The sequence below is a fragment of the Vicugna pacos genome, chromosome 32 (assembly GCF_048564905.1).
Source record: "Vicugna pacos chromosome 32, VicPac4, whole genome shotgun sequence".
Classification (NCBI taxonomy): domain Eukaryota; kingdom Metazoa; phylum Chordata; class Mammalia; order Artiodactyla; family Camelidae; genus Vicugna; species Vicugna pacos.
This window is the reverse complement of record NC_133018.1, coordinates 1,953,307-1,979,168: the sequence shown is the minus strand read 5'-3', so window position 1 is coordinate 1,979,168 and position 25,862 is coordinate 1,953,307. Positions and strand designations below refer to the sequence as shown.

General features: G+C 50.2%; 1 protein-coding gene across 3 annotated transcripts in view; it reads right to left on the bottom strand.

The window, feature by feature from the left end:
* DGCR2 (DiGeorge syndrome critical region gene 2) overlaps window positions 1-24,797 on the bottom strand; it is a 42,499-nt gene extending 17,702 nt beyond the window's left edge. The window contains exons 1-2 of one of the 3 annotated variants that reach the window (XM_072953662.1): window positions 24,500-24,796; window positions 11,883-12,005 (exon numbers count right to left, since the gene is read on the bottom strand). In XM_072953662.1, coding sequence (XP_072809763.1) covers window positions 11,883-12,005; window positions 24,500-24,578 — 202 coding nt within the window. In that variant the 5' untranslated portion in view covers window positions 24,579-24,796. Of the gene's footprint in view, window positions 1-11,882; window positions 12,006-12,402; window positions 12,452-24,499 lie in introns of those variants that run through there. The other 2 variants (XM_072953663.1, XM_072953664.1) reach the window with 2 other exon arrangements.
* Window positions 24,798-25,862: the final 1,065 nt, after the last annotated feature.

Here is a 25,862-nt window from a genome sequence, read left to right as displayed (position 1 = left end):
CAGTGACTTACTGATTAGAGAGCCTAACAGGTGGTCTCTGGGAGAGGACTCCAGTCCAGCTGCAAGTCAGGGTTATTCACTGAAGGAGCAGGTGGCACACTCCCAGCCCCTCTTCCTCCAATCTGCTCCTCCAGGTGGAAAAATCTGGCCAGCCCGAGAGAAAGGTCCCAAAGAGGAGGACACCTTGCTGACAGTTGAGCGGCTCACCCTCAGGGAAGCCCAGGCAGGCGAGGACCACCGACTTCTGCAGAGAGCCTTCGGACGCCGGACAGGGACCAAAACCACAGAGGAAACCTGGAGATGACAGCTAGAAGACACCGTGTGTCCATGTCCTCACAGCCAGGCTGCGCTGCAGACGTGAGACAAGGTGGGGGCCACGGAGCCGCCCGCGGACAGTGCCGACCCCATCCTCGGGAAGAAGCTCCTGGAGAGCTAAAGTGGGAGAGATGTGGTTCAAACAGACACTTCCTAAAAGTAAGATGAAAAGACAAAGAGGTGGAAAGCTGGAGAGATGGAAAGAATGGAGGGTCTGTCCAGGAGCCCAATTCCCTGTAACAAGAGTTCTGGAGACAGAAGAGACAGACGGGAGCAAGAGGGACGCCCGGCGGTTCCTTCCCCTGGACCCAAAGGCCTGCGCTTCTGAGGTGAAGAGATGCACCGGGTGGCGGCACAACTACCAGAACAGCCGGAATCTCCAGGAAGAAACAGGTTACAGGCAAAGAACCAGGATATTCTGAGAATGAGGACAATGGAGTAAATCTTCAAAAGTGTAGGAGAAAATGATTTCTAGCTTAGAAGTCTGAATCCAGCCAATCTGCCCTGCGTGGGGGTGTTAGACACTGCAAACCAGGAATCACAAACCTGTCTCCCATCTTCCTTTTCTGCAAAATTTCCGCTTCAATGAAGGAACAACCCGAACCAGGAAGCCATAAAACAGAGGCTCTAACATAAACAAGAGGGATGTGGGAGAAAGCGACTGACTACCCCCGCTGGTGGGGAAGGGAGGCGAGAGGCCGGGGTGGCGGGGGCTCCGGCAGAACACGTGGGAGACTGCAGCTGAGGGGGCGTGGCCAAAGGGGGCCTACTAAGGGCATTTTCTAAAAACAGTAAATCTACGGCCACTCTGGAAAGCAATTTCTTAAAAAATTAAACACACATTTACAGTATGACCCTGAAATCCCACCCCTACCTATTTGCCCAAGAGAAATACAAGCGTGGACCCCCATAAAAATGCGTCTGCTAATGTTCCCAGCTGCTTCCTTCATACCCGCCCCCAAGTGGGAGCAACCAAAGGCCCATTAAATCAACACATCAACAAAATGTGGTGTCATCCACACAATGGAATGTCTGGGGAAGAAACAGAATAACTACAGTTGACCCTTGAACAGCGCAGAGGTTGGGGCACCGGCCCTCCACACAATTGCGAGCCCGAGGATAAGTCCCAGTCGGCCCTCCCCACCCAGGGTTCCTCCATATCCGCAGAGTCAAGGAACCACGGATCGAAAACACAGCCGTACGTAAAGACACCCATGCAGAAGGGGACCCACACAGTTCACGCACGCTGCCCAAGGGTCAACTGTCCTGAGATGTGCCAGACACGGACAACCCCCAAATGTGGTGCTACGTGAAAGAGGTCGGCTTCAAAGGTGGCAAACTGTATGACTCATTTTACATGAAACATCTAGAACAGTCTATGGGAGACTGAAAATAGATCAGTGGTTGCCTGGGCCTTGGGGAGGGAACAGAGTTAACTGCAAATGGATATGGGGGTCGTTCTGGGGGATGGAAATGTTCCAAAATTGACGAGTGATGGTTGTAGAACTCTGTACTGCAACCAAGTTACCAAAAATCACTGAAATGCACACTTTTAAAACCAGTGAATTTTATGATACATAACTTGTATCTCAATAAAGCTGCTAAAACATTGAAAGACTAGCACAGGACATATAACAGGTTAAAATAAAAGCACATATCCTGTTGATCCTTTGAACAACATGGTTTAAACTCTGCAGGTCCACAAATAGGCAGATTTTTTCCCAATTAATATACTGTTTACAGCCCACAGTATAATTCAAATGCCAAATTGCAGATACAGAGGGCCCACTACGGGACTCGAGCACCTGCGGATTCTGGTACCCGAGCAGGTCCTGCACCAACCCCTGCGGATTCCAAGGGATGACTGTACAACATAAACATTTAACCATTCTTAAGTACACCGCTCAGAGACCCTGCTTTCAATTCTCTGGGGACACACGCAGAAGTGGAGTTGCTGGGTCACGTGGTCAGTCAGTCTACTTTTGGTTTGTTGATGAAGTGCTATACTGTTTTCCACGGAATCTGTACCATTTTACATTCCCACCAACCATCCACAAGGGTTCCAATTTCTTCACATACTCACTGACGCTTTTTCTTTTCTTTTTTTAAATATCAGCCATCTTAATGAGTATGAGGAGCTATCTCACTGTGGTCGATTCCATGTCCCTGATGATTAGTGATGGTGAGCATGTTTTCATGTGCTTCTTGGCCATTTGTATACCTCCTTTGGAGAAACTCAAGTCCTTTACCCATTTTTAAATCAGATTGCTTGTTTTCTTGTTGTTGAGCTATAGGAATTCTTTGTACATTCTGAGTATTAACCCCTTATCAGATATGATTTGCAAATATTTTATCTCATTCGATTTTTCACTCTGCTGAATGCTTCCTTTAATCCACAGAACTTCTTAAATTTGATGTAACTCAATGTGTCTATTTTTCTTTTGCTGCCTGTGTTTTGGGTGTCATATGTAAGAGATCATGGCCAAATCCAATGTCATGAAGCTCTTCTCCCATGTTTTCTTCTAGGTGTTTTACAGTTTTAGCTCTCACATTCAGGTCTTTGATCCACTTTGAATTGATTTTTATGTATCATTAAGGCTCAACTTTATTCTTTTGCATGTGGATGTCCAGACCCACTTGTTGAAAAGACTGCGTTTCTCCTCACTGGTCTTGGAAGCTTTGTGGAAAATAATTTGACCATATACGTCAGAGTTTATTTCTGGGCTCTCTATTCTACCGGACTGGTCTTCATGTCTGCATGCCAGTCCCACACTGTTCTGATTACTGTAGCTTTACCGTACGTTTTGCAATCAGGAAGCATGAGATTTCTCACTTTGTTCTTCCTTTTCAAGAATGTTTTGGCTATTTGACGTCCTCTGAGATTTCATATGAACCCTAGGATGAAGTCTTCTATTTTGGCAAGAAATATTGTTGGCGTTTTGACTGAGAATTGCACTGCGTCTGCAGGCTGCTTGGGCATCTGCCTAAGTCCTCCAGCCATAAGTACATGTATCTCTCCACTTATCTGTGTCTTCTTTAATCTCTTTTGAATGCTGTTGCAAATGGGATTATTTCCTTAATTTTCTTTTCAGGTTGTTTGTTCATGTAGAGAAACACAAGTAATTTCTGTGTGCTGATTTTGTGTCCTGCAACGTCATCACATTCTTTTTAACAGTTCTGTTTTGGTGGGATCTTTAGGTTTTCATGTATAAAATCCAGCTACTTGTAAACAGGGATAATTTTGCTTCTTTCTTTCTAATTTGGATGCCTTCTTTTCTTGTCTAAATGTTCTGGCTAGAACCTCCAACACAATGCTGAATAAAACTAGTGAAATTCTTGTCTTGTTCCTGATCTTAGAGAACAAGCTTTCAGTCTTTTACCAGCACTTATGATGTTAACTGTGGGTTTTTCACACATGTCTTTATTAAGTTTAGGTAGTTTTCTTCTATTTCTAACTTGTTGAGTGTTTTTACTATGAAAGAATGTTAAGTTTTGCCAAATGCTTTTCCTGTATCAATATCATGTGTTTTTCCCCCTCTACATCCTGCTAATGTGATATATTCCATTGATTTTTAGTTTGTTGAACTATCCTTGCATTCCAAGAATAAATCCATTTGGTCATGGTGTATAAGCCTCTTAATGCACTGTTAAATTGTTTGCTGGTACTTTGTTCTGGATTTTTGTATCATCTTCATGGGATATGAGCCTGCAGTTTTCTCTTGGCAGGTTGTGTGTTTCTAGGAGTCTGTTTGTTTCATTTAGGTTTTCTAATTTGTTGGCATATAATTCTTCATAGTACTCTTAATCCTTTTGGTTTCTGTAAAATGGGTAGTAATGTCCCAACTTCTTAGTTCTTTGAGTCTTCTCTCTAGTCAGTCTAGCTAATGGTTTGTCAGGTTTGCTGATCTGTGTTTGCAGCTGTGCATTTCTTTCTTAGCGCTGTTTCTGCCGCAGTCCACAAGGATTGGTATGTGGTATTTTCATTTTCGTTGTCTCAAAGTAGTTTCCAGTTTCCCATGTGGTTTCGTCTTCACTCATGACTGTTTAAGAGCGTGTTCCTGAATTTCCAAGTGTTTGTGGATTTTCCTGTTTCCCTTCTGCTGCTGCTGTCTAGTCTCATCCCACTGTGACTTGCATGATTTCAATCTTTCACACGTGTGCAGACTTGCTCTGTGGCCTAACATGGCCTATCCTCGAGAACGTGCTATGTGCCCTTGAGAAAAAAGATGCGCATCCTGCTGCTTGTCTCTGGGTGATCCTGTAAGTCCCCAAGGCTCTGTTCACCCTTCTTTGTTCTTTTTGTCCCAGAGACTCAATAATTTCAAATGTTTATTTTTTAAGTTCACTTAGTCTTTCTTCTGCCCATTGGAACCCAATGCTGAACTGTCTAGTGAATTTTTCAATTTGTTCCACTTTTTTGTCCATATTTTCTTTCACCTCTCTGAGCATATTTAAGACAGTAGTTTTAAATCCTTTGTTTAGTATGTCTGAGGTCTACTTTCTTCCTTTAAATGGGCTGTATTTTCCTGTTTCTTTGTAAACTTGTAATTTTCTTGTTGTTGAATATTAGGCATTTGAAAAGTACCTCTCCCATCCTCACAGACTGGCTCTGCCGTGGGGAAGACCTTCACTAATTAGCAGGTTTTGTTCTAAGACTTGGGACCAGCTCACAGTGAACGCTTAGGGTCTTCTCAGGTCTTTTCTGCACGTGTATCATTGTCTGGGCCGTGTATGAACTTCTTTTTATTCCTAAGCACACATGGCTGCTTTAAAATGTTTTCATCTCCCAGAGTGTGTCACCTGCTTCTTGGGTCTTAGACATGCTGTACCCTCCCCCCACAGTCCTCTGCCTCAGGTGCCAGCAGGACTGTACCCCTGCCCCAGCCCCGGGCTGTTTTCATGAGCACTACTCGCCACTTTCGTAGCTTTTTGTAGCCTGAGATCCAAACTATGTCATTTTTCCCTATCTGAGCTCCAAGTCAGGGGAAAGAGAGATCAGTCTCTAGTTGTTTTTAATGTATCCAAGGAGAGGAGGGCCAGGAGTCCCTGAGACTGCCACTCAGCTGTCATCAGAATACACTGTAAAGCCTTCTTTCCCTCCCTGACTTAATAAACTAAGTGTCACCATACGGCAAGGGACTGCTCAGTGTCACGTCCTGTTCCAGCACCTCACACACATCGGCCCCCTGACAACTGGCCCCATCTCACAGATGAGGACTATGAAGTTCAGGAAGCATCCTGCACGCAGGACCACCACCGGGAAGAGGTGGACGCAGGGAGCCTGCCCTGGCAGCTTGGTTCCCGCACCCGATGCTGCTTCACGCAGGGCAGTCAGTCACCTCAGCCACTCTGCTCTGGCCTGTTGCTCTAGGATGCTTTGTCAGAGTCCAGTGAGCACCCCAGGGACGTTTCCTCCCAGAGTCTGGGGAGCGCTGGCTGCCCTTCATGTTTCAGAGCAAGGCGGTCCCCCTGGCAGAGGCGCTGGCAGGGTTCAGGTGAGCCCCAAGGTGGGCACCCTCCATCACCCTGACAGTTCTTTGACCTTGTCCATGAAGTGTCAATTTCTCCAGGAAAGACTCCTCCAGCCCTGCCTGGGGAACCAGACCAGACTGCTGGCATCTGTGGAGCAGGCAGAAAATATGCCTGAGGGCCTCTCCTATCCCCACAGAGAACTTCTCTTAATTTCTCTATTTTCAACTTCCACGGCTCCCCTCTGCTGGGCCTGGTGCCTCCTATTTTGCAGACTGCACGTCTAAGCACTGTTTAACAGAAATATAGTGCAATCACATTTCAGAAGACACGAAATTAATTTTAATCATTGTATTTAACTCAGTACATCCAAAACACTGTAATGCTGTTGTGTAATGAATGTTAAAAAGCATTAGTGAGGTGCTGCACTCGCTGGTACGAAGCCCTGGTGTTCGGAGCCCATCGTAGGGCGTAATGGCCACACCCAGGTGTTCACCAGCCACACGACTCATGGCACCCCAGCAGATGACATGGGTCAAGGAAGTGAATGTCACATCACTGTGGGAGAGAGCGTCACCTGGCTACGCCAAGTCGGGAGGGAGACCCCCACTAAGCCCATTTCACCCCCAGGCCAGGTGCCCACCAGCCCAGGCATTTAGGGCCTCCCAGGCAAAGCCCCTTGTGTCCCGGCATCTTGCCCTCAAGCAGGCCCAAGGCTGTACCTTCCCTGCTGCGCTAACTCAGCCTTCACTCTCCTATTGGCTTTTCTTAAACAAACAAACAAACAAGGTCGTCTGATACCTGAAATTTTCCAAAGAACACGTGCAGCCCCTAGGTAAGACAGAAAGCCTCGTGATCTACTCTGCTGAGACCCCCAGCCCCTTTTACCTCCCTCATCTGCCACGGGGCTGCACCCCTCAGTCGCTTCTCCCACGCTGACCCGTCTCCCCACGGGGAAGAACGGAAGCCCGGGTGCCGTGTGTTCATGTTCTACCTGCTGCTTCCTTGTGGGCCACACGTGGATGTCTCTGACAAGGAGACTGGGCTCAGCTGTGCGCGCCTCTACTGTGCTGTGTGTACCTTCTGGTGACCTGCCTCTGTCACCCACATTCTGCTCTAAGAGTTGTCCATGTCACTACAAGAGCCCATCATTCACCAGCTCCCTGGGGCAAGTACCCCGGCGTGTGAACACAAGTCTGGGCTGTTTCTGAGATGTGTGTGAGTGTGAGCAGCGCTGCAAGAATTCCTCTGGAGCTTCCCCCAGATGGACATGCTGGACCACAGAACAGAAGAGTGCTCAGCTTCGCAGGTCAGTGCCTGTCTCCCCAAGTGGGTGTGTCAGTCTGTGCCTCCCACCAGCAGCGCACAAGACTCCCCAGCCACCCACAAAGGTTCCTCAGACGTCTTCGCTTTTATCAATCTGAGCCCCCGTGGAGCTGGAGCCCACGGCAGTCTCTGCACACTAATGCGGCAGAATATCTTTCTGTATGTTTAACCTCCACTCTTGTTCACTTTTCTGCGACACGCCTGATTACCTCCTGCCCGTCTGTAGGAGTTCTTCATGCGTGCAGGACTAGAACCTGGCACAGGCTGCACGTGTACTGTCCCCACTCTGTGGCTTGTCTGTTTACATTCTTTATTCCTGCTTTTTGATAAACATGCGCCGAGGAGTCTGCCCTCTGCCCTGCGACGTGTCCCCTTCGCCACATCTCAAGTTTCTCCGTCTGTTTCACCAGCTCTCCTGTCTCATTGGCCAAGCGTGAAGCAAGCCCCTCACTTGTCCTTAAAGTGCCCTGATGGGATCAGAACTCTGTTCTCCCATGTTCTAGAACTGACTCGTCACATTTCCCAAAGAACCCTTGACAGATGCACCGAACCCACGGTCAGCACAAGAACAGGCAGCTCTCCCATCTCGAGTCTTCCCCACTAAGAACACCCTGTCTCTCTTTATTCAAGTCTTCTTTAATGTCTCTTAATGAAGCTGTAAGTTTTTCTCCAGTAAAAATTTTATGCATCTTTTATAATTCCCATTTGTATCAGAGATGATTCACTCAAGAGAACAGGGACCATGCCAGGTTTTTCAAAGACAGAGGGGTTTGAAACGGGGAATTAATGCTTTCAAACAGCTGACAAGGCTGGAGGGGGCACCAGAGAAGAGTGGGCCACCTCTGACTGTCCATGTCACCTCTGCAGTTACAGCAGTCAGGAAGCCAGTCCTGTTGTGTGCAGGCGAGGTCAGTGTAGGAAATGCTGCCCTGTGACACCGGCCGGCAGGGGACACGGCAGCCACCATGAACGCTCACCTTGGTTCAAGCCCATGCGCCCACGCCGCGGCCAGAGGAATGGGACTCCACCTCCCTCCCACCTTCCAAATGTCACGGGAAGGCACCTCATGGGCTGAAAGATACCGGAGGCCTGCAGGCAGGGAGTCCAGGCACCATGGCTGCAGCTTCCAGGCCTGAATGCAGGGACATCCTCAACCTCCAGACTATACCGAGCCCACTGCCTGGCCTCCATTTCCAAAAACACTGCTGACGTCACACACCTGCCACTACATCTTTCCCCATCTTCTTGGTCCCTGTGGTCGTATTGCTCTCATACTCTTTTACTGTAATTCTGGCAGGCTCTTAGCAGGGTGATGAAATAATCTTATGGGGTCACTCCAGGAGTCCTGCAGTCCAAGCTCAAAAGCAGCCTGACTGAAGAATAAACAAATGAGACCTAGTGAAACTTACAAGCTTCTGCACAGCAAAGGAAACCGTAAGTAAAACAAAAAGACAACCTACGGAATGGGAGAAAATTTTTGCAAATGAAACCAACAAAGGCTTGATCTCCAGAATATATAAGTAGCTCATACCACTTAATAAGAAAAAAACAAACAACCCAATCCAAAAATGGGCAGAAGACCTAAACAAGCAATTATCCGATGAAGACATACGAATGATCAATAGGCACGCGAAAAAATGTTCAATATCACTAATTATCAGAGAAATGCAAATCAAAACTACAATGAGGTATCACCTCACACCAGTCAGAATGGCCGTCATTCAAAAATCCAAAAATGACAAATGCTGGAGAGGCTGTGGAGAAAGGGGAACCCTCCTACACTGCTGGTGGGAATGCAGTTTCGTGCAGCCACTATGGAAAACAGTGTGGAGATTCCTCAAAAGACTAGGAATAGACTTGCCATATGACCCAGGAATCCCACTCCTGGGCTTGTATCCAGAAGGAAATCTACTTCAGGATGACACCTCCACTCCAATGTTCATAGCAGCACTATTTACAATAGCCAAAACATGGAAACAGCCTAAATGTCCATCAACAGGTAACTGGATAAAGAAGATGTGGTATATTTATACAATGGAATACTACTGAGCCATAAAAACCGACAACATAACGCCATTTGCAGCAACATGGATGCTCCTAGAGAATGTCATTCTAAGTGAAGTAAGCCAGAAAGAGAAAGAAAAATATCATATGAGATCGCTCATATGTGGAATCTAAAGACTCATGGACAGAGAATACAGACTTGTGGTTACCAGGGGGGTAGAGGGTGGGAAGGGATAGACTGGGATTTCAAAATTGTAGAATAGATAAACAAGATTACACTGTATAGCACAGGGAAATATACACAAAATGTTATGATAAATCACAGAGAAAAAAATGTGACAATGAGTGTGTATATGTCCATGAATGACTGAAAAATTGTGCTGAACACTGGAATTTGACACAACATTGTAAAATGATTATAAATCAATAAAAAATGTTAAAAAAAAAACCCAAAAAAGAAAAAGAAAAAAACAAACAACCCAATCCAAAAATGGGCAGAAGACCTAAACAAGCAATTATCCGATGAAGACATACGAATGATTAATAGGCACGCGAAAAAATGTTCAATATCACTAATTATCAGAGAAATGCAAATCAAAACTACAATGAGGTATCACCTCACACCAGTCAGAAGGGCCAACATTCAAAAATCCACAAATGACAAATGCTGGAGCGGCTGTGGGGAAAAGAGAACCCTCCTACCCTGCCGTGGGAATGCAGTTTGGTGCAGACACTGTGGAAAACAGTGTGGAGATTCCTCAAAAGACTAGGAATAGACTTACTATATGACCCAGGAATCCTGCTCCTGGGCATATATCCAGAAGGAGCCCTACTTCAAAATGACACCTCCACCCCAATGTTCACAGCAGCACTATTAACAATAGCCAAGACATGGAGACAGCCTAAATGTCCATCAACAGATGACTGGATAAAGAAGAGGTGGTATATTTGTACAATGGAATACTATTCAGCCATAAAAACCACCAACATAATGTAATTTGCAGCAACATGGATGTTCCTGGAGAATGTCATTCTAAGTGAAGTAAGCCAAAAAGAGAAAGAAAAATACCATGAGATCGCTCATATGTGGAATCTAAAAACAAAAACAAAGCATAAATACAAAACAGAAACAGACTCACAGACATAGAATACAAACTTGTGGTTGCCAAGAGGGCAGGGGGTGGGAAGGGACAGACTGATTTCAAAATGTAGAATAGATGAACAAGATTATACTGTATAGCACAGGGAAATATATACAAGATCTTATGGTAGCTCACAGAGGAAAAAAATGTGACAATGAATATATATATATGTTCATGTATAATTGTAAAATTGTGCTCTACACTGGAATTTGACACAACATTGTAAAATGATTATAAATCAATAAAAAATGTTTAAAAAAAAAAGCAGCCTGACTGAGCATGGCCTTTCCATGGGTTTACATAAGCTCCCCACACTAGGAAGGTCACAGCTGACCCCCTGTCTGCACCCCTCCTGTCCACAAAGATCTTCCCCCTCCTTATTTTTGGTTGGGCAGGGGAATTAATGAGGACTTGGCCTAGAGCCACGACTTTTTAACATTTTCCTTTAAAATAAACTAGAAACAAAATACGACATAGTTTCAAGAGTTATTAAATCAGAGAAGACAGAAAACAAGTGCTCATTATTCCTTGAAGACTTTGATAACAAATTTCTCAGAAACCCAACTTTAAAAACAGTTGGAAATCAATGTACTTATCCCACTGGGATCCTGCAGGGCAGCACACAAGGGGCTGGCGCAGAGCCGGGGTCGTGGGAGCAGGAGGGAGCGGGGGGTCCCCACGCTTCCTCGCTAGGCAAGCTCCTGTATAACCAACTGCTGGTGGTTGGACCTGGTAACTTGGGGATCACAGTGCCAGGAGAGCCACCTGGTGCCCGGCCGCATGACCCAGAAAGGCCCTCAGTCCATCCCAGCCCCAGCAAGTCCACTGGTGCTCCAGACAGCGGGACTGGTCTCAGCTCCCAAACAGGACAATCCTCACACACGACCTGAGGCTCAGCCAGTGGGCACTCTGAGGAGAGCCTCTGAGAGCTGGCCAAGCCACACAGTTCTCTGCTCAGAATGTCCTCAGGGAGGCTGGATGTGAGGTCTCGCCCCGTGGGTCAGCCCAGGGGATGCTCCCAGTCCCGACCACTACCCTCACCAGGCGGACCGAGCACCCTAGGCGCTGGGAAGTCACGCCGTCTGCACACCTGAGCATGGGGCTGTCCCCGGGGGCTCCCAGCTCAGCCACCGCCATTCAACTGTTGTCGGCAAGGCAGACATTTCAACCAGAGACATGCATGGTACACAGCAGGTACAAGCCCAAGGACGTGCAGGAGGGGCACCTTCCACCTTCCCAGGCAGCACATTGTGACTGGACCCTGTCTATTGCTTATTCTGACCCCTCCAGGGACCATCCCAAGTTCAAATGTCTCTCTGCACCTGACGCCCGACCTGGTCCCCTGGTGGGAGCTGATCCACACCCAGCCATCTACCGCACGTGGAAAAGGACCCTGTCCAAGGCTGGGTCCCCCTGAGGAAGAGGACGGTCTCCCACAACAGAGCCAAGTCTGGAAGGGGCTCAAGCAGGGCCAGGTAACAGAGCATCACCGGCTGCTAGAGATGCTGCATCCTGCCACCTGTGCGTGCACGCTGCACGGACCACCAGGGGACACGTCTCCCCATCACGGGACCATGCCGCAGCAACAGGGAGGCAGGCTCTGCGCCCCACCTCCCCCACACTCACCTGGACAGTCAGCTTCGTCGCTCTCATCCTCACAAGTCGCCCAGCCGTCACACTGCCAGGGGAGGGGGATGCACTGGATGGCACCGCTGCGACAGGCGAACTGGCCCGGGTTGCACCGCAGCTCTGTGGAACCAAAGCGCAAGAGGCCGCTGAGGACACAGCGGCCAGGTCTGCACGCCCGGTCCCAGAGTGGCGCCCGCCCACCTCTCAAGGAGCCCTGGGTCCACACGGACACACACCCCATTACTGTTTCTGACATTACATTTTATAACTTTTTGGTTTGTGGACTTCCTAACTACTTACTGCGGACATAGATGACTTCATAATTTTTCTCTTTTAACCTTTTTATTGACTTTATATGTGATCAATTTACTATCCTTACCGTAGATTTGCCTTTACCTTTACAAATAATTTTTCGTTTTGTAATTTGCATATTTCTAACCATGGTCTTTCCTCTTCCACTTCGAGAAATCTCTTTTTAACATTTCCTACAAAGCTGGTTTCGTGGTGCTGAACTCACTTTTTGCTTGTCTGTAAAATTCTGATCTCTCCATCAATCTGAATGAAAGCCTTGCTGGTCTGCCAAACTGGAGGGTAGCTGTCTTGTATCTGATGCAACATCTATTAGCAGTTTCACACAACACTCACATCTTGTTCTGATGACAGTCACAGTGTAGTCAGCCAGTGCATCTCAAGAAAAACAACAGCTTGTAGCAAAAGCAGATTCTTGAATGTTCATTTTGCATGTGCCAGGCGATGTACCAAGTGGCTCGAATACAGTATCACATTCAAATCCTTCAGACAAATTCCATTAGCTCCTTCAAACAACACAGCCCTATGCCCCTGGGGGCCAGGCACTGTGCTGGATACAAGTGAGAAGAAGAAAAGTGTGACCATGAAAGGGAAACCGATAAACTCGCTTCTTTAAAGTTAACAACTTTTGTCATTCAAAGCTCAGTAAAGATACCCAGCTAAATGGAACAGAATACCGAGCCCAGAAATAAACCCATATCAATGTGGCCAAGTGACTTTCAGAGAAAGATGCAAAGATGATTCAGTGGGGAAAGGATAATCTCTCAGCAAGTGGTAATGGAACAACTAGAAATCCACATATCAAAAAGCAAACCTCAACTCACAACTTGCATCAGATGTAAATATTAACCCAAAACAGATCAAAGACTTAAAATGTAAAACTCAACACTATAAAACTTAGGAGAAAACATAAGAAGATCGTGGTGAACCTGGGTTAGGCCAAGAGTGCTTACATTTGTCACCGAAAAGAAAACAGCGTCATAAACTGGACTTCACCAGAAGGGAGGTGGTTGCTGGTGGCACCTCAAGGCAGAGGAGGCACAGACCGCCAAGCGCACAGGGGCACTGCAGGGGGATGGAACCGTGCCCTGCATCTTGAGTGAGGTGCTGGATAGTTTATCAAAGCTCAAAGAACGATATACACAAGTGAATTTCGGTGTAAATTAAAAAATAAACAGGCGCTTTTAAAAGTACAGTTAAGCAAATGAATGGGTGAGTCACTGGGAAAACACCTGCAACACGCATAAGGACTTCTGTGTCGCTGGAGCACAAAGCACTTCTACAGCCCAGCAGTACGTACAAGTAACGAAAAGGCCAACAGCCTCATGAAAATGGGCAAAAGGTTTGAATAAGTACTTTTCGAAAGAAGATACATGAATGGTTAACAAGGACATGAAAAAGTTAACAACATCACTCACAGGGAAACATAACTGAAAAGAACCACCTGAGGTGACACCACAACGAAGTCACTAGATAAACTTAACAAGTCCGACAATCCAAATGTCGACGAGACTGTGGACAACTAGAGCTCTTACTGATGGGAACCCAAAATAGCAGAACCACTCAGAAAAAAATACCTGGCAGTTTCTTATAAGAAACTTCATAAAGTTAAATCCTGTTTTACTCGACAGAATACTAGAAGTCTTAGCTAGTGCAATTAGGCAAGAAAAAGAAATAAAAGGCATCCAAATTGGAAAGGAAGAAGTTATATAATCTCTGTTCACAGATGACATGATTTTACACGTCAAGTTGAAAGATTCCACACAAACCACCCCCCCAAAACCCAAAATCTGTTAGAACTAATAAACAAACTCAGCAAAGTTGCAGGACACAAAAGTCAACACACAAAAATTAGTTGTGCTTCCAAACAGTAACAATGAACAATCTGAAATTAAGAAAACAACGCAAAAAAAAAAAGAAAACAATGCTGTTTACAATAACATAAAAAAAGTAAAACACTCAGGAATAAACTTAACCAAAGAGGTGAAAGGCTAGTACACTAGTTAACAAACTACAAAAGATTCCTGAAATTAAAGAAGACACAAATAAACGGAAAGGCACCCCATATTCATGGACTGAAGACTTAAGACGTCAAAACTACCCAGTCTACAGATTCAATGCAATCCATATCAAAATGCCAACAATATCCTCTTTTGCCAAAATAGAAAAATCCATCCCAAAATTAATGTGGGAACTCAAAGGACCCTGAATAGTCAAAATGATTTTAAGGAAGAAAAACAAAGTTAGAGGCCTCAACTTCCTGATTTCAAAACACATTTAAGTTATAAAGCTCCAGTAAACAAAACAGTGACTGGAGTAAACACAGACATACAGGCCAAAAGAACAGAACAGAGCGCCCTGAAATAAGTCCTTGCACATATGGTCGAATGATCTTTGACAGAGTGCCAAGGCCACACAATGGCAAAGGACAGTCTCTCCAACAAATAGTGCCGGGAGCACTGGACACCTATGTGCAAAAGAATGCAGCTGGACCTAACCTTATCCCATATACAAAAGTTAACTCAAAATGATTAAATACTTAAATGCAAGACCTGAAACTATACCACTCCTTCATGACATTGGATGTAGCGATGGTTTCTTGGACATGACACCAAAAGCGCAGGCAACGAAGGCAAAAGTAGACAGAAGGGACCACGTCAAACTTCAATAACAAAATAAAAATGCAACCACAGAATGAGAGAAAATATCTGAAAATCATGTACGTGATCAGGGTTAGTAACCAGAATATACAGAGAACTCCTGAAATTCAACAATCTCAAAGCAAACAACCCAATTACAAAACGGGCAAGGGACGTGAAAAAACATCTCTCAGGGTAGGGGGGAGGTTACCACAGGACTGGGCCAGCATACAGGCCAAACGTGAGCCGCCACCTGAAGGGCACTGAGGACGACGCAGAGGTAGCAGGGCAGAAGCGGGGCATCAGCACCGCGGACTGGAGGCCATGGTCACGGTCACAGAGGGAAGACAAGAAAAGCCAGGAGAAGAAGGCCCAGAGGGCACTGCAGGCCGGTGAGGTCACTGGGGAGGCCACTAAAGCACTGCTCAGCCAGGTCCACAGAGCCGTGACAGAGTCTGTGTCCCTCTCGGTGGTGGCGGGGGGGGAGGGGGGACCAGATGGCGCACCTCCCCTCAGCTCCCCACAGCTCTTCCGTTGCAATGAAATTGTGCAACAGGGAGCAGAGCACGTGGACCCATAAGCAGACTTCAGTTTCTGGTCCTGCATCTACTTAAAAGCCAGGTGACACCACCAGGCAAGGTCATCATCCTCTTAAGGCCTTGGCATCCTAATCTCTGAAACAGACCCACCTGCTTCACCGGCTCCCCACCTCAAACAGGGCCGTCACGCACGGCCTGAGCACGAGCACACCCAAACCCCGGGCCGGGGGTGGGCCGCCTTCACACGGCCTTTCATGCCATCAGCCCCGACGATCTGAGCACAGAAACATGCTGTGGGGAGGACAGAGAACACAAACGGTGCTGGATGGTGGGCCTGGGTGTGTGCTCAACAAACCTGAGCCCAAGTGATCCTGGACATCTAACTCTCCATTTATTTTCCTGAGGAAGAATCTGAAATAAAGAGTGACTTGCCAAAACTGCAATCAAGGACAAAACCAGGACAACGAGGTCTCAGGACTCTTAGAGAAAAAAATAAGTCATTGAAAATACTCAATTATTATCCACAAATCACTTTTTAAATACATTTTCGAATCTGGAATAATTGTAGGTTTACAGCAAAGCTCCTGAACGACCCTCACCCTGTGTCCTCATTCCGTCCAACACCAGGACATGCTGTCACAGCTGGGAGCCACCACCACACCTCCAAGAACTGAATCCTACAACTTGTCCCGAAACCCCCCTCCCCACTCCAGCATCCTTCCCGGGACACCACACCGCAGCTGGTGTCACAGAGTCGTTTCTGATACACTCTGTCAAAAGCTTTAAGGCGACAAAATAAAAACCAGTAACTAATAGCCTCTAGTAATGCAAAAATCTAAAGAACGTAATTGTTACAAATTTTACTTGGCCTTTCTTCTCAATGATGCCAAGCAATCATTCACTCAACATTCATAATTCTCCTCAGCCCACAGAAGCAACACTGGCAAACAGCAGCACATACTACGAGAGCTGGTACATCAAAGTGGTAAATATCTACTAAAACAGTATTTTAATTTACCCAGGAAAATACTACAACCTATTGGAAGATGAGATGTTTCCCTACCAAGTAGTGTGATGAAACAGAAGCTTGGTATAATCATGAGATTACAGTAAATGCCTTTCTCAGTATTATTTATCTAATAAAAGTGGTTTCAAATCAAGACAGTTTTGAACATAACAGTTACAGACACACAGATGACAATCCAAATAGTTTTTGACCCAGTATTTGGCTATAAACTATCAGTCTAAAGACAAAAAGAGCTGCAAAAATCACAAAAGCCCTAACTAGGGCGGCCTGCTGTTGGCAGTGGTCGTGGGTACAGCACTTCTGAAACTATTCTGTGTGCTCTGTAGGTTTAAGCAAATAGTGAATCCACCAATGTTGCTGGATGCCAGAGTTCTACAGTAGAAAAAGGGAGACATAAATGTGAAATGGAGAAAGCAAGCCAGACCCTGTGATGCTGGGTTAGAACTAAAAGACACAGTATGAACTCTGACAAAAAGACAAAAAGACAAAAAGACACTCACCCCTACGCCCACACACGGGATGGACACACGCCCCAGCTGGACTGCAAGGTCCTCGTGGCGATGAACACAGCACCAACATCTTGGTTTCTCCAAGATTACCATCCCCCACTGAAAGGAACCAGTGCTCCATGGAAAAACACGGGGCAAATGGAAGACACAAGGTGAGCCTGGTGATGAGGAATGTTCAACATGAACGTGACATGTTGGAAGGACACACAAGCCAGCCTGAAGGGCTCCCAATGCCCAAATCAACAGCAATATAAGCATCAAAACAAACAATGACAATAACCCACTATGATTCACTAAGTAAAAAGAAAAATCCATGAGTCCATACCAATGTTAAAAAATTGAAGAGCAAGACCGAGCTTTTTTTTTTATAGTCGACTACACAAGAAGAAGGAAGGAAAAAAGAAAACCACCATTTAAATTTTTCTGGGGGGGAGAGGTAATTCTGTGTATTTATTTATTTACTTATTTTTAAATGGAGAGACTGGGTCTTGAACCCAGAATCCCGTGCATGCTAAGCACATGCTCTACCCCTTGAGCTATACCTTCCCCCTGAAAACCATCATTCAGCAACCATCACAGCAATAGCTGACTTGGGCAAGAGGCATCACCAGATCCTTAAATTCACTGCGAGAGGCTCTCCATCTCCCTGCAGAGGACCTGCCAATCACAGAGGGAGAAAGGCCACTCTTCCAGTAGAAAAATGCAGTCAAAGCCACCCCAGCACATGGCGAAGGTTAACAGCGCCTTTCCTGGGATGAGCAGCCAGCTATGCCTGGGGTGAGGGCACTGAGGCAGACTCAAGTGTCCAGGGGGGTCACTCCTGCCAAAGATGGAACGACTGAATCTGACCACCAGGAAGCAATCTGACAACCCCAGGAGGAGGAATATTCTATCAAACAGCTGGCCTGGACTCTTTAAAAAGTCCACACCATGAAAGACAACGAAAGCTAAGGAGCTGTCCCAGATTTCATATTAAATGCAGTGACAGTTAAACGCAACTCACGATCCTGGGCCGGAGTCTGGACTGGGGGAAAATGTGGTAAATGGGACAACTGGCAAAATGGGGGTCTGGCTCCTAGTACCACACCCTAGTACCACAGCCTACCCTGTGCTCCCCAGATGGCCTTGTTCTCTGGAAACAGGAGCCAGGAAGTCAGAAATGAGGGCGTGTGATGTGTGTGCAGATATATTTCACGTCTGTGCATAAGTGCACACACGCACGCACACGCGCACACACATACACAGGGCTGCAAGTGTGCAGTGAGTTGGACATTCAGTCAGTGAACTTAAGTGAACGGCATACAGGTGGACTTCACAGCACTACTCTTGCAAGTTTTCTACAGGTATGATGTGTTTCCAAAGTAAAAAGTTTTTTTTTTAATGAGGTAACTCTCTGCATCCCTCTGAAGGAAGACATTTTGAAATCTTAATTCTTTTTGTAATTAAAGCTTCCTCATACCAATAAAAACTCCTGACCACTGGATCTTTGGATTTGGTTTCATTTCTGCCCTTAAGGCACCTCCCAACTGAATCATTCTGTTCATATCCAAGTTCCTCTAAATGGCCACTCTGATTCTAAATTATCCTTGGTGGAGTTATGCCACTTAGGTAAATACACACACAAACTTGAGTTAAAGCATAAACACATGTAAATACCAGGAGTCAACCTCGAGCTGCCGCTGACAGCTCTGGGGTGAGCCAAGCCCCCGAGAGGCGGGGAAGGGTGCAGCGGGCTTCCTGACTTAGGTCCCCTCACTGGCCATGCCACCTCTCACCTGCGGCTTCTGGTGGGAGACGTTCTGATACAAGGGCTTCTGCAACCAGCCCCGCGGGCAAAACAAGACTAGGAAAGTTCTCATGAAGTCTTTTTAATTAAAAAAAAAAAAAGAATAAAGTAAAGCTGTATGCACTGACCTACAAAGACCTCCAAAACAGTGTCAAATATAAAAGTCAAAAACTTGTATTAAAGGTACCTTTCCATTCATGTAATCTATAAGTGAGTTTTTGTAAATGTGAAAAACCACAACCTCCTGTTTCCAGACCGCGCTGCTTCCACACAGCTCACACGTGGTCTGTGCCCGCGTCCCTCCTGCGGCTGGGTGGGGGGACCTGAGGCAGGTGTCTGTGCCCCAGGGCAGCCAAAACATCACTAGAGACTGCTGCAAAGGCCCGGCCCACCGCTTCCAGGCGGTTCTAGTCCTCTGGTTCCATCCTGAATGACCACAGAGCTCTGCCGGCCAACCAGTCCAGGGACCTAGGAAGCGGCCAGTGACACTGGAAAGGCCTCTACGTCAGGAGACTCGATCGCACCTAAGTGCAGAGGGGGCCCTGGACCTTCGATCTCCCAGCTGACCCTCTGGGACACCCTCTGTGGTGGCTCCTGCCCCTTGTCCAGTGCCCCAGGGAGCCCCAGGCAACCCTCTCTGCAAGCGAGGAGCTCCTAAGGAAGGTCCTCAGGGAGGAAGGGTTTCTAACCAGGGCCGGCGCGCAGGGTGGACCTGGAGGCCCTCCTGGTGCAGAACACACGTGGGGTCTGTTCTCAGCCTTGTCCCGTCTGGCAGAGAGCAGGCCCGCACCAGGGCACGGGAAGGGGAATGGGGTGCGGAGGACACTGGACTAGACTGAAGCGGTAGCCACGCCAGGCAGAGAGGAGGGAGAGGCCAAGAGGTGAGGGTTCGTGGCCTCCACACCCACCAGCTCCCAAGCAAGGCTTGGTGGGGGGGCGACACCCAGGAAGAGCAGAAGGTCCTTGGGCAGAGGGCTATCCGTCAGAGAGGCAGCCTCCCCCGCGCCACCCCCACCTGCCAGCCCACCTGCTTTCACCTCTCAGGCCCACTCACCCCGCAGGAGCGAGCCCCTCAGCGCGAGCCCCAGGCCACCTGGCCTGCAGCACCACCCCCATCCACCGCGGCCTCCAAAGGCGGCTGGTGTGGCAGGCGGCCGCAGGCCCTGGTCCCCGCCACCTCTGCCAGGGGCAGCTGCGAGGCCCGCTGGCGAAGGGAGCTCTTACTCTCTCTGTCAAAATATAAATAGCCATTTGTGCGTCTGCTCAATAACTGATTTCGGAGGGCCCAATCTGTGCCAGACCAGGCCCGGGGGACCCAGCGTGAACGCGACAAAAAGCACAACATGTCAGCGTGAACAATCCTGGCCCTGTCCGAAGTGCTGTGACTGTGGGGGGCTCTCGGCAAGCCTGCACCCTCCCCCCACCCCTGTTGGCAGCTGGACTCCCTGAGCACAGAGCAGAAACCTGCACTTGCCTGCCTCCCGGGGGGGGGGCACAGACACACAGGGTGTCCCATGCTCTCCGGATGCAATTCGTGGGTAACAGTCACAGCCTTTAGGGAGCATTTGCTTTGTATCATACACTTTATAGAACTCTGCACCTACCCATTTAAATTCTCACAACATCTCCACGAAATCTGCTGTTATACGTCCACGTCATAGACCAGGAGACTGAGGCACTGAGGAGTCACGGGGGGCGGGGGCAGCAGTAGGGTCCGTGCTCTCAAACCACCACACTGGACTCACTTTGGCCCCTTGCAGGAAGCCACCCTAGACCTTGGCTTTCTTGCTTCCCGGATTGATGCCCAGAAGCCCAAGAGCACTCTGGGACCCTGGGCCACACCTCCAACCACGGCCCAAAGGCCATTCACCCTCCTCCAGGCTTCTCCTGCCAAGGCTGACCACGTCCACACTGACAGGACTCAGCCAAGCTGAGAGTGGCGGGACAAGATGTACCTTTCTTTCACCAAACATCCCAAGTCAACGGGTAACCACGCCCAAAACAAAGATACAGCTATACCATAATAACCATCCTGCGAGCCCACCCATCGCACTGTCTGACAAACTTCTGGGCCAAAACTGGGCTCTCAGGACTACCAGCCTCTCACCCACTCACCACTCACAGATGACAAGGGAGCGGTCCAGCAGCACAGTGAGGAGCAGCCGTCCAGCCCGTCCCCTGCTGTCTTCTAGCTTCTACACATCGTCACTGACGCTTTGCTTAGAGGCCGGAAACCACTAGGGGTTTCCCTGTGCAAGGACCAAGAGGAGCAGAGAACAGCACAAGCTCAGGTCCATCCGCGTGCAGGGCAGGAGCCCGGCCTGAGGAGGATGGTGCGGGGTGCAGGTGAGGGGACCTGGGTGGGAGGAATGGCAGGTGCACCTGCCTTTGCCAGAGTGCCGCAGCGCATGATTCTCACTCCTGAGACCAGAGCCACCAGCTGACATACTACCCCCGAATCGCGGCCCCAGGGCTAACTGGGGCTTTGGCCGTAGCACTTTTCCCCGTGGTTCCCCGGTGGCCACACATAGCAGGCAGGGCGGCATCCCTGCTCATGTCCTGCTCTCTGCAGTGGCCAGGGTTCGGAGAAGGGCCACGACGTCTGTCACAACTACGTGTGTGTGTGTATACACACATGTGCATAGGGGGTGGGGGATAAGGTGGGTGAGGCAAGATCCTACCCGGGAGGTCGGGGCAGAAGGTGTGCAGGGCTCTCTGCACTCATTACCCCTCTGCAGCTCTTCCGTTAAGTTGGAAATCATTCCCAAACAAAAGATTTTTTTATTTAAAAAAAAAGCACAACTCATTAGCTAGTGAGGTTGGAGAGTGTATTACACTACTTTCCAACTAAAAAATGAGAGTGAGGCCCAGAGCCCCCACGTTGCCAGCGGGAAAGTGCTGCAGGGCTGCAGCCGGGGGCCGGCAACCCCGGGCCAGCTCAGCTTCCCAGCTGCGTCCGCGAGCTTCGCCTCGTCTGCTGGTGAGACACCCGCACTCTCCCTGTGCACTGACCTGTGTGCTGCGGCCCCTGCCTGGCTCACAGAGGACTTGTCAGTTTGGCACAGCCAGCAGGCCCCTCTGGGCCCCTCATGGCCCCAGGGACAGATCCCTGAGCTGGGAGCTGGCTCACCCAGCCTGACCCCCTCTATGTGGCCTCCCCCAGCCACAAGGAAGATAGCACCCGGCCCTGCTCCCTTATCAGGCTGCCCTTCCAGGGCCGGGGCCTCAGGCAGGACAAGGCTCAGTCAGGGAGGGAAAACTTTCCTCAGATACATACGGTGAGGTCTCCTCGCATGGGGCTGGGGCTAAAACATGGCAGGATTTTCCTTCATAATTGAAGCTGGACACAGTTTTAGAAAAAATACTTACTTGATGCCAAGGTCTCTGAACAGAGAAAGGTCAACGAGATGGTATCAGTCAGTGGCCCCCAAATGCCCCTCCATGTCTGTCACCCCCAACAGAGGTCCCCAACCTTTCTTTCTCACTACGGCCCCCGGCATACACAACACATACTGCTCGGGGTCCTTGTGGCCAGTCAGAGCAGGGATCAGAGGGCAGGGCTGGTTCCGTCCCTCAGGTGAGAGTATTCACATGGAAGAACCACAGGGTCCGTCAGAGGAAGGGAGGTGGCCTGGGCTCCACAGCTGGGGTGAGGGACAGCCAGGGCAGGACACACAGCTGGAGCCTACAGAGCCCGGGCCAAGGCTGGTTGATGCCGGGCAGGCCAGCTCTAGGACTAAATCGTGCTCCAAACTCTTGGCGTCACGAGCTGGATCTCATTTTCCCGACCTGTGAAATGGGGCCAGTAACAGGATCTACCTCACAAGGATCACCTAAGAGTTCAACCAGCTCAGTCAGTACCAGTGTTGGGGGTTGAATGGTCCCCGGCATATAACATATCCTCAATCAAATGAGGCCAAACATGCATTTAAAAGAAAACTCTGGCAAGAGGTCAAGTTCTGCACATTCCTGCTGCTCCCACTCTGGGGAAGGCCACACCCTAGCCTATGACAGAGAGCGGCCGAAAGTGGCTGAGCCCCCGTCCTCCAGGGCTCCCTCCTCTTGGGAAGCAGCTTCTGCTTGCCACCCTCCTCACACCCAAGCGTGGGTCTAAACCAGGACTCCTAGAGAGCATGCAGGCCAGAAAAGACCAGAAAAGCCCTTCTCACAGGCACCAGCCAGCAGCCTGAAGCACAGACCACACACAGGCACAAAAGGAGAACACTGTGACTGAGAGTGAGACCCACCTCGCTGCCCAACCAAAATCAGGGCGCTGGATAGTGCCCCTGGGGCTTTGCAAGGCAACTCAAGACACCACCAGGGGCTGCTGCAAAGTTTTGATTTGGAGAGTCACGGGATGAAAAGGATACCTTTGCTCCCTCAACCCAAGCCATCTCCCTACCCCAACTCAGACCTAAGAGCCAGGTCTCCTGAAGTCGTCCCTTGCCTCACAGGTGCAAACGGTTGGCCACCCCTGTCACCTGCCTCAGGACTGATTTACACCCAGCCTCTGCTTCCACACCTGATCAGCACTCTTACAGGGAGGGTGTATTCTCTCCACAGGAGGATTCCTAGTGACAGACAGGTGGCAAGCACGCCCAGACGCTTTCTGAATTGCACTGGCCAGCTGGCAGGATATGTGGACAGGCAGAAAAGGAATTGGGGACACTGGTCACGTCCATCATCCAGGCAGGAGATGCCGGACCTGGCACCAGAGGCACCCCAGGGAAGACAGATGTGATGTGTGCCTTCATCCCTCAGAATCCAGACACGTAATGTCCAAAACCGGGACCCAGAAGTCAGACAGGATGACTTTCACCTCTCCACAGGTGTAAACATGTTTTCTCCAGAACTTAATCACTAGAACCCACAAGTCCACTGGCCCTGGTCCCCAAGAGCCCATATAGCACTCCCTCCACAGGGGGACCTCTTCCTGGCTTCCGTTCCTACCAAGACCACCCCACAACCAGTCACCTCGCCGCCCAGAGAACACCAACAGCAGTGAACAGCCAGTTCTACGTGTGGAGCCCAGAGAAGCTCCAGGTTGAGTGTGGGCCAGGGCCTTGGCCACCAAACAGGCACTGGGAGGAGGCAGATCACTCTACACAGATGGCAAAGGTGGCAGGGAGAGGTGCAGCGTGCCCTGGGCAGGAGCCTAGTGGGGACCTGGCCGAGGGCTGCACACCGCTTCACCCCCTGCTGCCTTTACAGCCGTGGTCTGACAGCACCCACAGAAGATGCCCCAGCACTTGCCTGCCTGGGCCCCTTCCTCCGTGAAAAAAATTAAGAATCACACTTTTCAACTGCATTGGTGTACAGACGAATGTATTTACATATACACGTTACAACATTTCCTTTGACCTGATTTTTTCCTGCTGGTTTTAAAAGAAAACATTTTTGCAGGCCACTAAAAGCACCGTAGGCCCCAGCACCCGGCCTCCAGCGCCTGGCGGATAACTCGGCCCTGCATTTGGGGATCTGATTTTCTCTCTGGAGGAGGGGGGACGTCAGGAACACGCAGAGGACCTTCCGGCGGCCGCGAGCCCGATCCCCACCACAGGCTTCCTTACGAAGACAGCATCTGAGGGTCACAGCCCCGGAGCACTCCCGGGACTGCCAGCCAGCGGCGTCCAGGGCGCAGACGCCGGCGCCCCATGCCCCCCGCCCCGGCCGGACCCCGCCGCCCTGGCTGCCTTCGACAGCGCGCGGACGGGTCCGGGGGTCCCCGAGGTCCGAGGCGCCGGCCCGCGGGGAGGCGGGGTGGAGGTCCCGGCGCGCCCGCCCCGCCCCGCCCCTGCCGCGCACCTGGCCGCAGCGGCTCGGTGACCGTGAGCACCAGCAGGAAGAGCAGCAGGAAGGCACCGCTGTCTGCCTTGGGCACCATTTATCCTCCGTTCATCGTCCCCGGGGCGGACGCGCGACCCCGCGGGGAGGCCGGGCCGGGCCGGGCCGGGTCCGGACCGGGCGAGGACACGGCGGGCGGGGGCTCCGGGGGCCGCGGGAGGGCGCGCGCTCTCGGCCGCAGCCTCAGGTTCCGACTCCGGCCCCGCGCAAGATGGCGGCCGTCCTGCTCGGTCCGCGCCGCCCCGCCCCCGCCCGTGCCGCCGGTGCTGGCCAGTGAGAGCCGAGCGAGGGCGGGGCCTGCGCTCTCCCAATGCGCAGTGCCTGAAAGGGGCGAGGCCCCAGGGCGGGGAGATGACTGAGGGGCGGGCCCAGTGGGGGCGGGACTACGAGAAGCCAGGGGTTCCATTGGCTGAACAGAGAGGTGGGGTCCGGGGGAGGAGCCTGAACGGCGGGGCCTCCGAAAGACAGGGGCTGTGGGGCAGAAATGACGGACACGGAAGGGGCGGGGCAGGAGGGCCCGGGGCGGGGCCTGAGGGGGCGGGGCACAGAGGGGGCGCGGGGTTGGCGAGGCTGGCGATCCCGGGGTGGGGCGTGCGGAGACCCGGCGGCGGGGCACCGGGTGAAGCCCGCCCTGGGACACCAGGTCACACCTCGCGCACCTGCAGGCCCAGGTCCAGTCAGCAGCCCAAGAGCGCGCCCCAAAGTGGTCTTTTTAAGGCCGAACGGCAGCGGAGAGAGATGAGAAAAACTGGAGGGGTCCGGACTCTCTGAGGAGGTTCTGGAGGTGGCTCCACGCCGTGAGGAGCACGCAGGTGTGGCCGTGCTGGCACACACACTGAAATATTTCAAACGGGGGAGGAAGCAGCTTTCAAGGAGGGTCATACATACAAGGAGCGCCAACAGACAGGGAAGCCCACATCCTAGGAACTGAGCAAAGCCGGCCTCTGGAGGAAGGGCCCTGCCCAGCCAAGAGGAGGGGGAGGAGCGCGGGCACAGCTGCTGCCTCCGCAGGCCCCGTCTGCACGAAGGGAAGCCGCTGGGAACAATGCTCCCAGCGCTGGCCCTGCACCTGTCATTGTGGGAGGAGTGCAGCAGATGGGGTGTCCTCAGCAAGAGAGAGCTGTCCAAAGGAAGGACCACCAGCCACGCACACAAGGCCTGGCCCATGGGTGCAGAGAGAGGGGGGAGGGCCAAGGCTGGTGGCACCCAGCCCACCTCCAGCCCACCAAGTCACTCCCCAGGAGCAGTCACCCCAAGCCCCTTCAAGGGTCCCAGGGTCCCAGAATTCCAGCCCATGACACTCCGGGCCATCTGAGAGAGGCAC